The sequence below is a fragment of the Manis javanica genome, chromosome 4, assembly GCF_040802235.1.
Source record: "Manis javanica isolate MJ-LG chromosome 4, MJ_LKY, whole genome shotgun sequence".
NCBI lineage: Eukaryota > Metazoa > Chordata > Mammalia > Pholidota > Manidae > Manis > Manis javanica.
Window position 1 is genome coordinate 132,481,990 of NC_133159.1, and position 13,177 is coordinate 132,495,166.

General features: G+C 50.8%; 2 protein-coding genes across 5 annotated transcripts in view; both read left to right on the forward strand.

Moving 5' to 3' along the window:
• NCBP3 (nuclear cap binding subunit 3) overlaps positions 1–7,208 on the forward strand; it is a 47,501-nt gene extending 40,293 nt beyond the window's left edge. For 2 of the 3 annotated variants that reach the window (XM_073235003.1, XM_073235002.1), the window contains exon 15: positions 1,624–7,208. The gene's annotated coding sequence lies outside the window, so the exon portion shown is untranslated. The remainder of the gene's footprint in view (positions 1–1,623) is intronic. The other variant, XM_073235004.1, reaches the window with a different exon arrangement.
• Positions 7,209–7,303: 95 nt separating this feature from the next.
• ITGAE (integrin subunit alpha E) overlaps positions 7,304–13,177 on the forward strand; it is a 51,724-nt gene continuing 45,850 nt past the window's right edge. For both annotated transcript variants that reach the window (XM_037022849.2, XM_017671610.3), the window contains exon 1: positions 7,304–8,279. In XM_037022849.2, the coding sequence (XP_036878744.2) occupies positions 8,246–8,279 (34 nt within the window). In that variant the 5' untranslated portion in view covers positions 7,304–8,245. The remainder of the gene's footprint in view (positions 8,280–13,177) is intronic.

Here is a 13,177-nt window from a genome sequence, read left to right on the forward strand (position 1 = left end):
GGTAGAGTAAGAAGTACAAGGGCCTGAGAGAGACCTGGATGCCAACCCCTGCCTCTGCTCCGTGGGCCTGGGCCTCAGTTTCCTCATCTGGCAAATGAATGGGCAGGTAACCAGAGCTTCTGGCTCTGTTGTGCATCCAGCAGTGTTCTGCTCTTCCCCAAGCTATGGCTGCGGTGAGCAGGCTAGCGCTTGTTTCTGTGGCAGGTTGGGGGAGGCTTGAGGGGACAATTGAGGAAGTGTATGAGGTTGTGGACAGGGATTTACCCCATCCCATCCCCAAATAGTCTCTGGGTCTTCTAGTGGGACAGAGATGTCCTGTGGTCAGGGTCGCAATTACTGTAGTCTCTGCGGTTTTCATAAAATGCTTCCTCTTGGACTTCCCTTTGTTTCCCAGTCATGACGCTTTTGGGCCTGTCTGTCCTATGGCCTTTTAGCCCTGGCCAGTCTCCCTTTCTGGAAGGGTAGTGGTGTGTAGTCAAAACTAGCTCTTGGATCTATAAGAAAAATGCCTACTTCAGCATCCTGCAGTTCTCACAGAGAACCCAGAAAAGTATCTTCAAAGATTTTATTTCCCAAAGGTATAGGCCTTGGCCTCTTGTGCTGTCCAGTCACACTCAGGTACTCAGGTCTTGCAACATCTTGGCCACCCCTGAAGGCCCAGGCCCTTTCTGTGGATTTTGGGGGCAAGGGTGGCAGTCAGGACAGTCCCCTGGCAGGCAGCTCACCTTGCTTCTCTCCCAGGCACTCTTCGTGCATATGTATACATGATACAGTACCACACACTTTTCTGTAGTCCTCTCAGTCTCTGTGTGGATAAAATTTAAATATATTTTTGCTGCTTGATAATAAATGCAGGTACCTCAGTTCTGTTTCCCACTGTCCCTCTTGGGAGCAGTATCAGCTACCCAGGAGAACTTGGGGAACCCACAAGATGGAACCTCCCCTCCCCTGGCCGCGTCCAGGCCATCTCATGAATCCCTCCCTTAGTTCTACCTCTTGTTGTCTCCCACTCCATCCCCGGAACTGGTCTCTGCCCTGTCTCTCCATTCTACACGCTGCAGCTGGGGTGAACTTTTGTTCTTAGCAGCTTCTTTGAGATGTCATTTACATAGCATACAGTTTACCTATTTGAAGTGTGCACCTTCAATGACTTAGTATATTCACAGAATTATGCAGCCATCACCATGAACAATTTTAGAACATTTTCATCACCAAAAAGCAATCCTGAACCTACTGGCAGGCATTCCCAGTTCCCTTTCCCCCCGCAACCACTAACTGACTTTCCGTCTCTATAGATTGGCCTGTTCTGAACATTTCCTATAAGTGAAATCAGACTCTTTATGGCTATTTGTGACTGGCTCCTTTCACTTGCATAATGTTTGCGACTTCATCAGTGGTGTAGCCGGTGTCAGCACTGCGTTCCCTATTGTTGCTGAGTGAGGGACCGCTGCGTGGGCACATTGCTTTTTGTGTATGCGTTCACCAGCTGGTGGGGTTTGGGTTGTGTCCACTTTTTGGCTGTTATGAATAACACTGCTGCAAACATCCATGTACAAGTTTTTGGGTGGATGTATGTTTTCATTACTGGGTCATGATGGTAACTCTGTCTTTAACTTCTTTAAGAACTGCCAGACTGTTTGCCTCAGTGGCTGCATCATCGTCCATTCCGCCCGCAGTGTACGAAGGTTCCGACTCTTTCATCTCGTCATCAGCACTTATCATTGTTGCAGTGGTATCCGTCGCATTTGGGTTTGCATTTCCCTGATGACATGTGTCATTGGCAACTTTTCATGTGCTTCAGGAAGAGCTTTCTTAAGAAAGTTGTTCCTGTTATTTCTCTGTTTAAACCCTTTCCAAAACTTACCCATTTCCCTTGGGGTACATTCTGGACTCCTTTGATAGCTCACAAGGCTGGTCAGTTTCCAGCCTCTGGCAGTGTCTCTGGCCTGTTCCCCCATCGTCCCTTGCCTGCTGCTCCCTAGTGCCCAGACCCATCTGGATCTCACCAGCCTTCCGGACTCAGCTCACTGCATTTCTGCCACAATGACACACTCCTCTGGGCCTTTCCTTCCTGCCTCAGCCTTGCCTCCTCCCCAAGGACTTAGAGGCTGCTCGAGACCCAGAGCGGGGCTATGGGCACCTGCTATGTGTCCCATAGTACACCGCCATGCAGGAGTCTTGGCTTATTCCAGGGTGAGGTTATAAAGTCAGGCCTAATAAAAATTGAGTGTAAATTCTTCTTGGAAAGCCTGAGGAAGTTGCCATGTTGAAGGCCAGTGTCACTAGGTCCAGTGTGGTTGGCTCCTGCCAGTGTGGGAATAGATCATGGTTTCTTTGGCTGAGCACCAGATAGAGTGGTTGGCCTGCAATTAGGGCTATGTTGTACAAAAAACACTTACTTTTAGGTGTTAGACTCACACTCAGGCAAGTGGCTCACTTTTGAAGAGGCTCTTGGGAATGAGATGGGTCACAGGAGCAGCAGAGGCACAAGACAAGCTTGCTTCAGGCCCTCCTGCCTGTCTGTTCAGTGAGTGGAGGAGCAGGTGGAATGGCCCAAATGACTTAAAATTGTTTTCCTTTCTCCTTGTCTTTTTTTTTTTCTAACTTTTTTAGACAAATACCATGGTGTTTGCCTAAGGTGAAATGTGTGTATAATGCCAAATCTCTGTACCCTCCCCACCAGCCCAGCATACCTATACACTGGATTATAATTCTCTGTTTCTATTTTGTGTTTTTGCTACACTGTAAGCTCTGTGAGAGCAGGGACCTTGTGTGGCTTATTCATAGGGGTTTCCCTAGTCCTAGTATGATGCCTGGCACCAGGCAGGTCGTCCATTGATGTGTGATGAATGTGTAAACCCCCTAGCTGCAGACCAGCTCCATTCTGAGGCCTGGGGTCTTCTGGGATCCTGTTATATAGGTTAGGCCTCATTTTTCTGCCTTGTACACATAACACTTTTGTTTTCATGTTTTATTCTCCCTGCTAGCCTGTGAGCTCCTAAGGGGCAGATGTCCTTATGCTGTTACCTGTTTTCTTACCACATCAGTCAGAGTAAGTAGTGCTTCAAAAGGGTCTGGTGAATGAATGAGTTACTGTAAACGAACCCAGCTCTGGTACCTTTGTCTGTAGGCTGGTCTAACTCTAGCTGAGACAACCACATTCAAAAAGAGGAAGATTATTCAGAAGTACATAAACTGTACTTATAGAAGAAGAAAAATCTCATTAATTAGATCTTCATAAAATCTAAGTTTGGTATGTGGCCGTATCTGAGCTGAAGCTTACTGAACTCTATAATGAATTTGCTAGAGAATCATGCATAGTTCAGAATATTTTTTAGAAAGCATTTGTCTGTCTCAGGAGAGCAGGAAAGGAAGCTGGCAGGTGGATAAAAGGCCCAAAGAGGGACTGCTGAGCCTTTTCTAGCCTCTGGTCCTATTGTTGAGGAAAGTGACAGCAGTTCAAAGAAGGTGGGAAGAAACAATTCATTCCCGGCAGCAGCTCTTTTGCCTAAAACAGCATTCCAGACCTCACATGGAGCATTCTTAAATTTTGGTGAAATGCTAATAGGCAGTTTGGATTAAAGTCAACAGCAAACTCTGCCTTCACAGATTAATTGCTGTATAAATAAGTTTGATGTATAAGCATTTACTTTTAAACCTTATATAACAAGAAGTAAAGAGAAATTAAACTGTTTTTTTTTTCTTTTAAGAACTAAAAGGACAGTGTTTTTGCGAATCTTGAGAATAGTAGATTTGCTCCAAGGTGAATTGTTATTGTATTATCTGACCAACACTAATCTAGAATTCTTACATGTTTATAAAATAAATCTTAGAAGAAAAAATACTGTAGTATTTTAAAAAATGAAATTCTGTTAACATTTCACAGAACTTTGATGTTTCTGGGAGCATTTAGGGAAATGCTGGCTCAAAAGCCTATTTCAAATAGCTGTGAGGTGTTGAAGTGGGATTTTGCTGTGCTGTAAATAAAACTCTCAAGTATGGGTGGTATTTAACCTGCCAAAGTCAATACTCTGCCCTGGGCTCTTATCTGCTTTTGTTTGAGCAATTTTAGAGGCTCCAACAGTGGAGACTGTCTGTCACCCTCGGCCCTGGACCAGTGCAGGTTAGTGAGGGTAGGATGCCCATACCATTGGCAGGAGAGGAGACCATGCCTTTTGTCCCTTTTTGGGTTATTGTGTGTTTAATCCTGTGATACATCTCTTCTTGTCATTGGCAAGGTTTCTCAGAGGGCCTTTGAGCAAAAGGCAGCACTTTTAGCTCAGGTAGAGTGTCTTCTTGGAATGGTCAAATAGGATGGTGCTGGGGCTGGGCCTGGAGCCCTGGGGACTCATTCTGTCTCACATATAAACTAGAAAAGCCTGAGCAAGTCCCTTCACCTCTCTGGACCTCAGTTTTCCTGTCTGTTAAATGAGGGGCTTGGCTAGGAGGATCTCCAGGTTTCCTTTTAGTACTAATATGAATTCTGTGTTTTTGCTGTACTTTCCCAGGGAGCGTCAGGAGTGTATGTTGGGCAGGAAGGAGTTGGCGGCTGGCAAGAGAACTCAGTCCTTGGACCCTTTGTTCCATGACTCTGTACCATCCCCATCCACAGCCTTTCAGTTGTGAAAGGACCAGAGGATCACTTGCTCCCTCCCCACCAAGCCCCCTCCCAACACACACACACAGACACACACACACACAGAGCAGTTGTGCATTAGTTCAGGCCACCATAACAAAATACCACAGACTGGGAGGCTTGAACAACAGAAATTTATTTTCTCACAGTCTGGAGGCTGGAGGTTGAAGATAGGGTACCAGCATGGTCAGGTTCTGGTGGGGCCTATCATCCCCATCAGTTGTGTAGGCATGTAGATGGCTGTCCTCTCACTGTGTGCTCATATCTCCTTTCCTTAGCGCATGCACAGAGAGAGAGGTCTCTCTTCCTCTTCTAAGGCCACCAGGTCTATTCAATTAGGGTCCTACCCTTATGAGCTTAATTATTTCTAAAGGCTGTTTCTCTAAATATTGTCACATTGGGGGATTATAGTTTCAACACACAAATTGGGTGGGGGGCCAGTTCAGTGCATGGCACCCAGTAATGTGAGGGTCCCAGTATATGTTTGTGCAGTGAGGCCCCTGCTTTTAAAAAGCTCACAAACTGGGAGAGATTTAGACCCATGGGTCTGAAGGCTGTAGGGTTGGTAGTGGTTCAGAGTACTGGTTCTGAAGGAAACAGATCTACTTGAGTCCCAACTCTGCCACTTACTAGCTTTATGGCCTTGGGCAAATGACTGGATCTCTGTGTCCAAGCCATCTTCCTCCTCTGGGAAGTCAGGGTAGTTGAATAGGGTGGCTGTGAGGATCAGGTAGGTGAGGGCTTGCCTGGGAGGCCCTGGGCACTGAGTCTGGTGCCCCCTCCTGTGCACTCGGCCCAGGGTGGGGATTCCTGTTGCTCAGTAGGCCCCAAGCTCCCCTTTGCCAGCTCTCCTCCTTGCGCTCCTGTCTCTAGTCTCAGTCATGTCCTCACTCTTCCAGAGTCCCTCTTCCCAGCCTGCTAGGCCTCAGAGGACAAGTGGTAATTAGAAACATGTCTTGCATCTGTCCAGAGGCTGGGAGGTAAGACCGTGGGGACAGCCCCCTCCGTTGGCGAGGACAGACACCAGGGCTTGTGTTACTCTTGGGACCAAACTGTTAGTTCTTTCACCTCAGGCTGGACAAATCTCCACCCCATGACTTTTAAAACACTTTATTTTGAAATATTTCAAAATTACAGAACATTGCTAAGGTACAATAATGAACACATTGCCACGTTTTATCATCTGATTCTCCTCCTTCCCTGTTGGAGAGTTACCACGCCCATCGTGTCCCTTTATTCCTAAATATTTTAGTGCCCGTTTCCTAAGAACAAGGGCAGTCTCCCATATGCCTGTGGTATGGGTGATCACATTTGTGAAATGTGAGGTGTTTTTTTTTTTGAGAGGTATCTCTCATATTTATTGATCAAATGGTTGTTAACAACAATAAAATTCTGTATAGGGGGGTTAATGCTCAAAATGTGAGTTTTATTTGATCAGCACAGTAGTTCTAATCTGCAGTTCTTGTTCAGTTTCACCAGCTGTCCCAGCAATGTTTTTTAAAGCAGTTCTTTTTCTTGCCTGGGATCCAGGCCAGGATCACACACTGCATCTAGTGTCTGTCTTTAGTCTCCTTTAATCTGAGTCATTTCCTTAGCCTTTCTTTTCAGATATTGACGATTTTGAAGAGTCTGGTCCAACTATGTTATATAGTTTATATAATGTCCCTCAGGTTGGTCCTTTAATATTTATTTAAAATGAGTTGGGAAGCCATGTCACATACCTTTTGTGTGTACTTGCTGAACTACCAGGCTTGCATGAGGTGCTGTGAGTGGGAGTATTACACAGCACAGGCTGGTTCTGCCCTTGGGATCATAAGTTCGAGTTGTGGGGACAGCAGTTATATCAGAGGGCTGAAGGGCCCCTTGTGCACTCATGATTAGGGGTCTGCCATGCTGGCACCAGCAAGCTCAGATAAATACATTTTAGATGAATGCAGGATGAATCGGCATTCCAGAAGTCTCCAGAAAATGGCCCTGTACCGGTCGCACCCAGTCATCAGCTTTGCCTGCTCTCCTGAAGTCCACACTCCAAACTCGAAGTCCTGCTTCTCAGAAGTCTCCAGCGAGCTACAGTCCTGGATGTTGGCTTGTCCCTACTGCTGATCTGTGGCCTGGGACTACTCTCTTCCCCCTCTGGGTCAGGGATGGGGAGAAGAGCCCCTCATGGTTCTGCCAAGTGCGCCTTGCACTCTGAACAAGTGAGTGCCGGGTTGGGAGAGTCACTGAGCTCTGGAGTGGTAGGAAGACAGGCCAGGATTCTGGCCCGTGACAAGGTTAAGCTGACTCGGATGGTCTTCATTGTGATCTGGCAGACAAATCGTCCGACCTGGACCTTCACTTTTTCAGCTGTTTAAGTTCTCTGTTGGAATGTATACAGTGTGAAAAATAGTGAATTGTGATCTCTATTCAAATAACCGTGTTCCATCGGGAAACTATCATACCTGCTGTAGGTATTTTGTCAGACCAAAGCGGACAATGCAGAAATGTTCTGAGTGTCATCGATCTTTACAGAGCTTTGGCCAAGCAAGTTTTCAATGTGAGAAACAGAATAAAATTGATTTTCATCTAGTCATTAAGTCAACACCATTGCCTGCTATGTTTTACCACATTAACACTTCCAAATGCTGTTCCTGGGGATGCATACATTCATGTTAGAGAGAGAGACACAGAGTTCTCTGCCCTTTTTAAATGCAAGTTAATTAAATTAAACTTAAAATTCAGTTCCTTAGTTACACTGGTGACATTTCAGGAGCCCAGTAGTGTGCTGGACAGTGCAGGTCTAGAATGTCAGGTGGAGATCTGCTGGACAGGGCTGCTCTGCGTTCCTGAGAAGCAGGGGTGTGGGAGGAACTTCCTTCTGTGACAGCCTTGGGCACACAGGGAAAGTCTGACAAACTGTGAAGGTAGCATTTTCATGATGGCTGCAGACTGTTGGCAGTTTATCCTCTGGGTTCTGGGCTGGAGCAGAGGTATGCTGAAAGATGTGTGGAATTTTACTTCTTCCTTTGTTCTGGTAACTCAGAGCTTTGTTAAATTCATTCCGGTATCACGGTGCTGTAGCCAGGTTTTAAAGAGAATGCTGCCAGTTTTAGTTAGTGCATTGAGTCTCTCACCTGGCCTTCCACAGCCGCAGGGCTTTGAGGGCACCAGTTTCTAGCTGCGGGGCACTTCCTGTGGGAGGGGGCTCCATTCTCATTGCTGAGGCAGCTGCCACCAAGTGCCCTGGGCTGGGTGCTGGGGTGAGGCATCCACTGGGTTCTGGGGCAGGGCAGGGGTTTGAGACTTGCACCCCCAGATGAAAATGGTTGGATTCATACAGCTCCTGCTCCTCAAACATCTCCCGAGGACACCAGAGCTGTGTTCCCAGGTCAAACCTCAGCTCACGCTTCCAGAAAAGTGTGGGTGATGGAACAGGGCTGACAGGTGTCTCTGCGATCCTAGGACCTAGCTCCCTGGGTCTGAGGAAGCCACACACCCGGCTGTGTGCTAGTGGGAGCGTTTGCCTGCCTGTGGGTCCTTGCCTGTGTGCCTCTGCCCCGCCTCCCGGCCACCAGCGAGGAGGGGAAGCTGAGTAGGCCAGGGCCCTGTGCTGCCTCTGCTCCAGCTAGGATGTGGCTCTTCCACGTTCTGCTCTGCATGACCAGTAAGTCAGCCTTACCCCCTGCCTGAGGGGCTGCTGTGCCCTCAGCATAGCCTTTGTGTGTCTGTCTGTCTGCTTGAAGGGGCTCAGTCAGAGCCAGAGCTCAGAGAAAGTGTGGGAGCTTCCCCAGGGGGATGTTCTTGCTCCGTGGGCCAGATCCCCAGGCCTGCTCTGAAGGGCCTCTGGTGCTCTAGTAACAGTGCTGACACGTCTTCAGGCTCTAGAGCTCTGCCACCCTGTTACCCTCCAGCCATCCACCCCTCCCCAGCACCCACTCCAGGCAGGTCCTCAGGCCCCTGCCGGGTTTGCTGTTGGGGTGCGGAGGCTGAGGACATGCATCCTGCCCAGCAGAGCAGTCTGAGCTAAGAGTTCAGCCGAGGAGGGTGAGGACCCTGTGAGAAGGTACATGCTGATGAGAGCAGGGGCATGTGTCTGTGGGGTGGAGGGCGAATGCTTCCTGTCGCTGGTGTTAGGGTCAGTGTGAGGACCTGCCTTGGGGGAGGGGGCACTCCCTCTTCCCACTACCTGGAGGTCCCTGGGGGCCTTTAAGCCTCTCATGGTAGCCACCTGGGGCAAGCCAAGCCAGAAGCCTGAACCTGCCCAGGGGCCCCAGGTATGAGATTGAGCATGGCCAGCAACCCCCTGGAGTAGATCAAGTCTGAGGCAGGGTGGTCCTGCCTGATGATCTGAGCAGTCATCCCAGGGATCTTTTGCCCTTGTCAGAAGCTTGACAGGAATGAGATGGACATCAGGCAGTATAGTTTTGAGGCTCCTGGGAACCTTTTCTCCCTGAAGGAGGGCAGGGACCAGCAAGTTAGGGCCAGACAGTGTCTGAGAGAGCTGAGTGCATGCTGAGAGGGGATTAGCATCAAGGGTGGGAACAGATCACCAAGGAGCAGGCTGCAACATGCGTGAAGTACCAGCAAAATGTGTTCTGGGATATGTGTGATATTTGATATTCAGAGTAGTCATGGAAAGGTAAAAATTGTGCTCAACTCCTTTTCCTTACTTTATAGTTCAGACTTAACTATTTTCAGTTACATACCTGGTGAGAGGGTCTCATGCTTTTTTGGCTTATGGCTTTGATCTCCTGTCACCAAGAATGTCCAGAGAAGATGCTTAGCCTAGACTGTACTCCCCAGTACAGAGGAGGTTAACTGAGTCCCAGAGAGGGGCAGTGACTGTCCAGGGTTACAAGCAAGTAGAAGCGAGCCTCAAGCCCAGGTCTCTGTCCCTCCTGCCAGCTCTGGAATACCCCACGGCCTGGGACACTAACCCTGGGTCACTGGGCTGCTTGCTCATCTGTTTCCTGTGGCTTCTGGACTGACCAGCCGTCACCCAGCATGTTTTTTCCGAACGTCAATCCAGATATCACTGAACCCTTTCAGAGGCCTAGGCACTTCTCATGCTGACAGACAGCAGAGAGCAAGACGGAGCAATGACAGGCTTGTAGTGACATCACTTACGGGAAGAGGGTGAGAGCCCGGCCCCAGTGCTCTAGTCTGACTGGGAGAAGTGAAGCTGTGGTAGTTCTGCCCCGAGCTGTGAGGCCCTGAGACTTAGGGACGGACCAGCCCTGAAGAGCTCCCTAGAGGAGGTGTACCTGCAGGCTTAAGGGCTGGGACAGTCTGAGGAAGTGACAAGGAGATGGCTAGGAGGGTGGGAGGAACCCCTCAGGCTGTGACCCCGGGCGCGGGGCGCCCTGCACCCTGTAACTGGCTAGGCCTCCCTAGGCTGGAGAGCATCCAGATCCTTCCTGGCCTGACCCTGACCTTCCATCCTCGGGCCGCCCACTATGCTGATGTCTACTTCTCATTGTCTAAAGAGGTTTCGCGTTAAGTGCAGATACCCAGAAACACGGAAGCCCTGGAGCTCGCCCTGTCGCCGAGCAGCCTGCTGTCCCCTGTCAGGCCCCACCTTGACTCATCCTGTGAGCGTGGGCACTCACTTCTCCCTGGGTCTCAGGTCGAGTCCCCATCCTCTGTGTGAGGAAGGGGACTATACTGTCAGCCTGTAAAGCCTGCAGTGATGAAGAAGGAGCCAAAAGCCCAGGGTCGGCTCTGCTCTCGCACCAACTTCAGGCTGAAGCCTGGGGCCCGGCCAGGGCCTGCTGGGGGAGGGGAAGGTATCAGAGCTGGCTCTGTCTGAGGTATTACCTCAGACCTGTGTGCAAGTGGGTGATAGAAGATCTTGGCCTTTGGGGATGGGGGTCCACAGTGTCTAAGGCTTGGTGCGCGTGCGCGCACACACACACTGACAGTTGGACCCCATAGTGTCTGATGCTTGGCACACGTGTGCACGCACACACATGGACCCCCTCCAGCCCTGGGGCATTAGGTCTCACACAGTGGGGATGGGGAAAGGCATTCCTGGTGTGGAGTGCAGACCACCTGGGAACCAGCCAGGCATTTCCACCCTTCTCTGGGAGGCTGGCTTGTAGGATTTATATGGGGGGACACATTGGCGGTCAGGCTGGGGAAGTCCAGGGTGGCAATGCGGTGTGTGGGCAGTCTAGAGTGCCAGGCTCTGGGAGCTTGGACCTCACCCAGGGGCCACAGTGGGTCTTGAGCAAGGTAGTGACAGTGGGTGGAAGGTGGACAAAGAGGAGGCAGAGAGGCCACTGAGGAGGCTGTTGACATGGTCCAGTTCAAGGGCATTGGGCAGATGAGCATGGGTAGGAGGAGACTCATGAGAGCTTTATAGGAGGAGAATCCAGAAGCGCATAGTCAGTGCACAGACCTGTGGGCCACTGTCAGGTTGACGGTGAAGTAGGACGGCAGGGGGGTGAGGTTTGGTGCTGAGACAGTGAGGTTCCTGTGTGGGCTGAAGGTGAGCTGCAGATGGCTCTGAGGATTGAGCCTCCCCTCCCCCAGGACCCTCCTGGGTGTTCTGGGCTGGGTGTCAGGGCACCTGAGTCTAGTCCCGGTTCTGCAGCCGGCTCCTTGTATAATTGCAGGCCAACCATGCCCCTTGGGCCTCAGTTTGCTAAACCCGGAGCAGTGCTGTGAGAGTGTGCATTTAAAATGCCCACTGTGATGAGGGAGAGGGGGTGGAGGGGGAGGCAGTGGTAGCTGACAGGATGGAGGGAGGGTCTTATTCTGACTCAGCAGGCCTGTGTGTCTGGCGACAGCCTGGGGGAGGTGGCCCTGTGGGCGGTGTGGTGACAGACACTGGTTCAGCTGGGCTCTCATGTCTGACAGCAAGCGAGGGGGGCTTGAAAAGGAGGCAAGGCTGTCGGAGAGAACGTGACAGCCCTTTGCTTTGTGGTTACAAACACTCCAGCACCGGCGCTCATGCACTGAGCCTCTGGCTTAGGGGATGCTGGGGAGCATTGCTCATTTGCTTCTCACAGCCCGTATCAGATGGGGAAGCTATGGTGAGGCGGCAAGCCAGGGTCCTTCAGACTTGAAGGCACAGTGAAGATGTGTGCTCAGGCCTATCTCCTGGTATTTTCTCTGAGCCTTGGAGGGAAGTGGGAAGGGAAGGGTTACCCTTACCTTTACAGCCCAAGCAAAGGTAGAATGCCGGAGGCCTGGAGGGAGTCTGCTCCAGCAAAGTGGCCCATGCCTGGCCGATCCCAGGGTTCCTGCTGTGACTGGGGCAGCACAGCGAGGAGAGTGACCACTCTGCACATCCTCAGGCCACACTGCCTCCTCAGGAGGGTCTCGCAGACCTAATTACTGGCCCTCTAACTTAGAGCTCGGCCCTATCCGTGAGCTGAGGGCACAACAGGGAGCTATGCCCACCTTCCTCAAGCCATTTGTGACCCTGATCTCTGTTTACCAACTCCTCAGTGCCTCCAGCTTTTACTAAGGGCTTTAGAATTAGGCAGACCTGGGCCCCAGACACAAATATTCAATTTGCTGATGGGCCATGGGCAAATTGCTCTGCGTCTCTGAGCCTCAACACCCAGTACAATGTCTTGGAAGAAGGCAGGTGCTCCCAGGGGGTGCCCCCAGGGATTATGCACCGAGACCTCTCAGTTGAAAAAAGCAAAAGGGGGTGGGGTGGGGTGAGAACAGGAATCTCTGCCCACTCTGACCTTTCCAGGACACCTCTTCAGGGCCTGGCCCTGTGCTGAGCTGGGCCTTGTGGTTGGGAGGGGTGTCACAGATGACTCAGATCTGATCATGGTTTTGGGGAGAGAGACTTACTTACAGATTACTCTGACCCAGACAGGATTTAGTCAGAGCCAGGCAGAGACACCACAGGGGCTGAGGGGGCTCAGGGACAGGGAGTTCCTGTGGTGGAGAATCTCAACTGGCCTCTGGGGCAGGGAGTGCCTGAGGGCCCCCAAAGATGGGGGAGAGGTGGGAGAGAGGAGGTCACGCTGAGCAGAGGGAATGGCTTGTGCAAAGACCCAGAGGTGGGGAGTGCAGGTGGTGTGCAGGGGCTGGGGGATAGAGGGCTCCCTGTGGCTGGGGCAGACCTGTTTGGGGATAAGGGCGTTGGGCTGGGCAGGGAGATGCCACAGATGCCCAGGTGAGGAGACTGGCATCATCTCAGGGGTTTCAAATCAGGTCTGTTAAGTTACACTGTCAAAAAGGAGAAAGGAGGCCTTCCACTCACACCTCATAAGAAGCTGGTAGTTCTCACTTTTTCATTCTTTCTGAGGCAGTTTGCTGATGCCCAGCCCTGCCAACTCTTACCCCAGCCCGGCTGACCAATAAACAGAGCTGAGCATGAAGTGGGCGGTCTGTGTCCAAACTCCATCCCAGCCATCCCTTCTCTGAGCTCTGCATTCAAGGAGGATGGTGATCCCCCTTCCCCATCTGGAGTCTTGATCTGGAACCCTTGAGGGTTGGCTGATGGGCATCTGGGAGCCCGCTTTATTCATCCAGCACCTACCAAGTGTAGCCACCATCCCAGGCCTTGGGATGATTCCATGTACGAGGCAGATG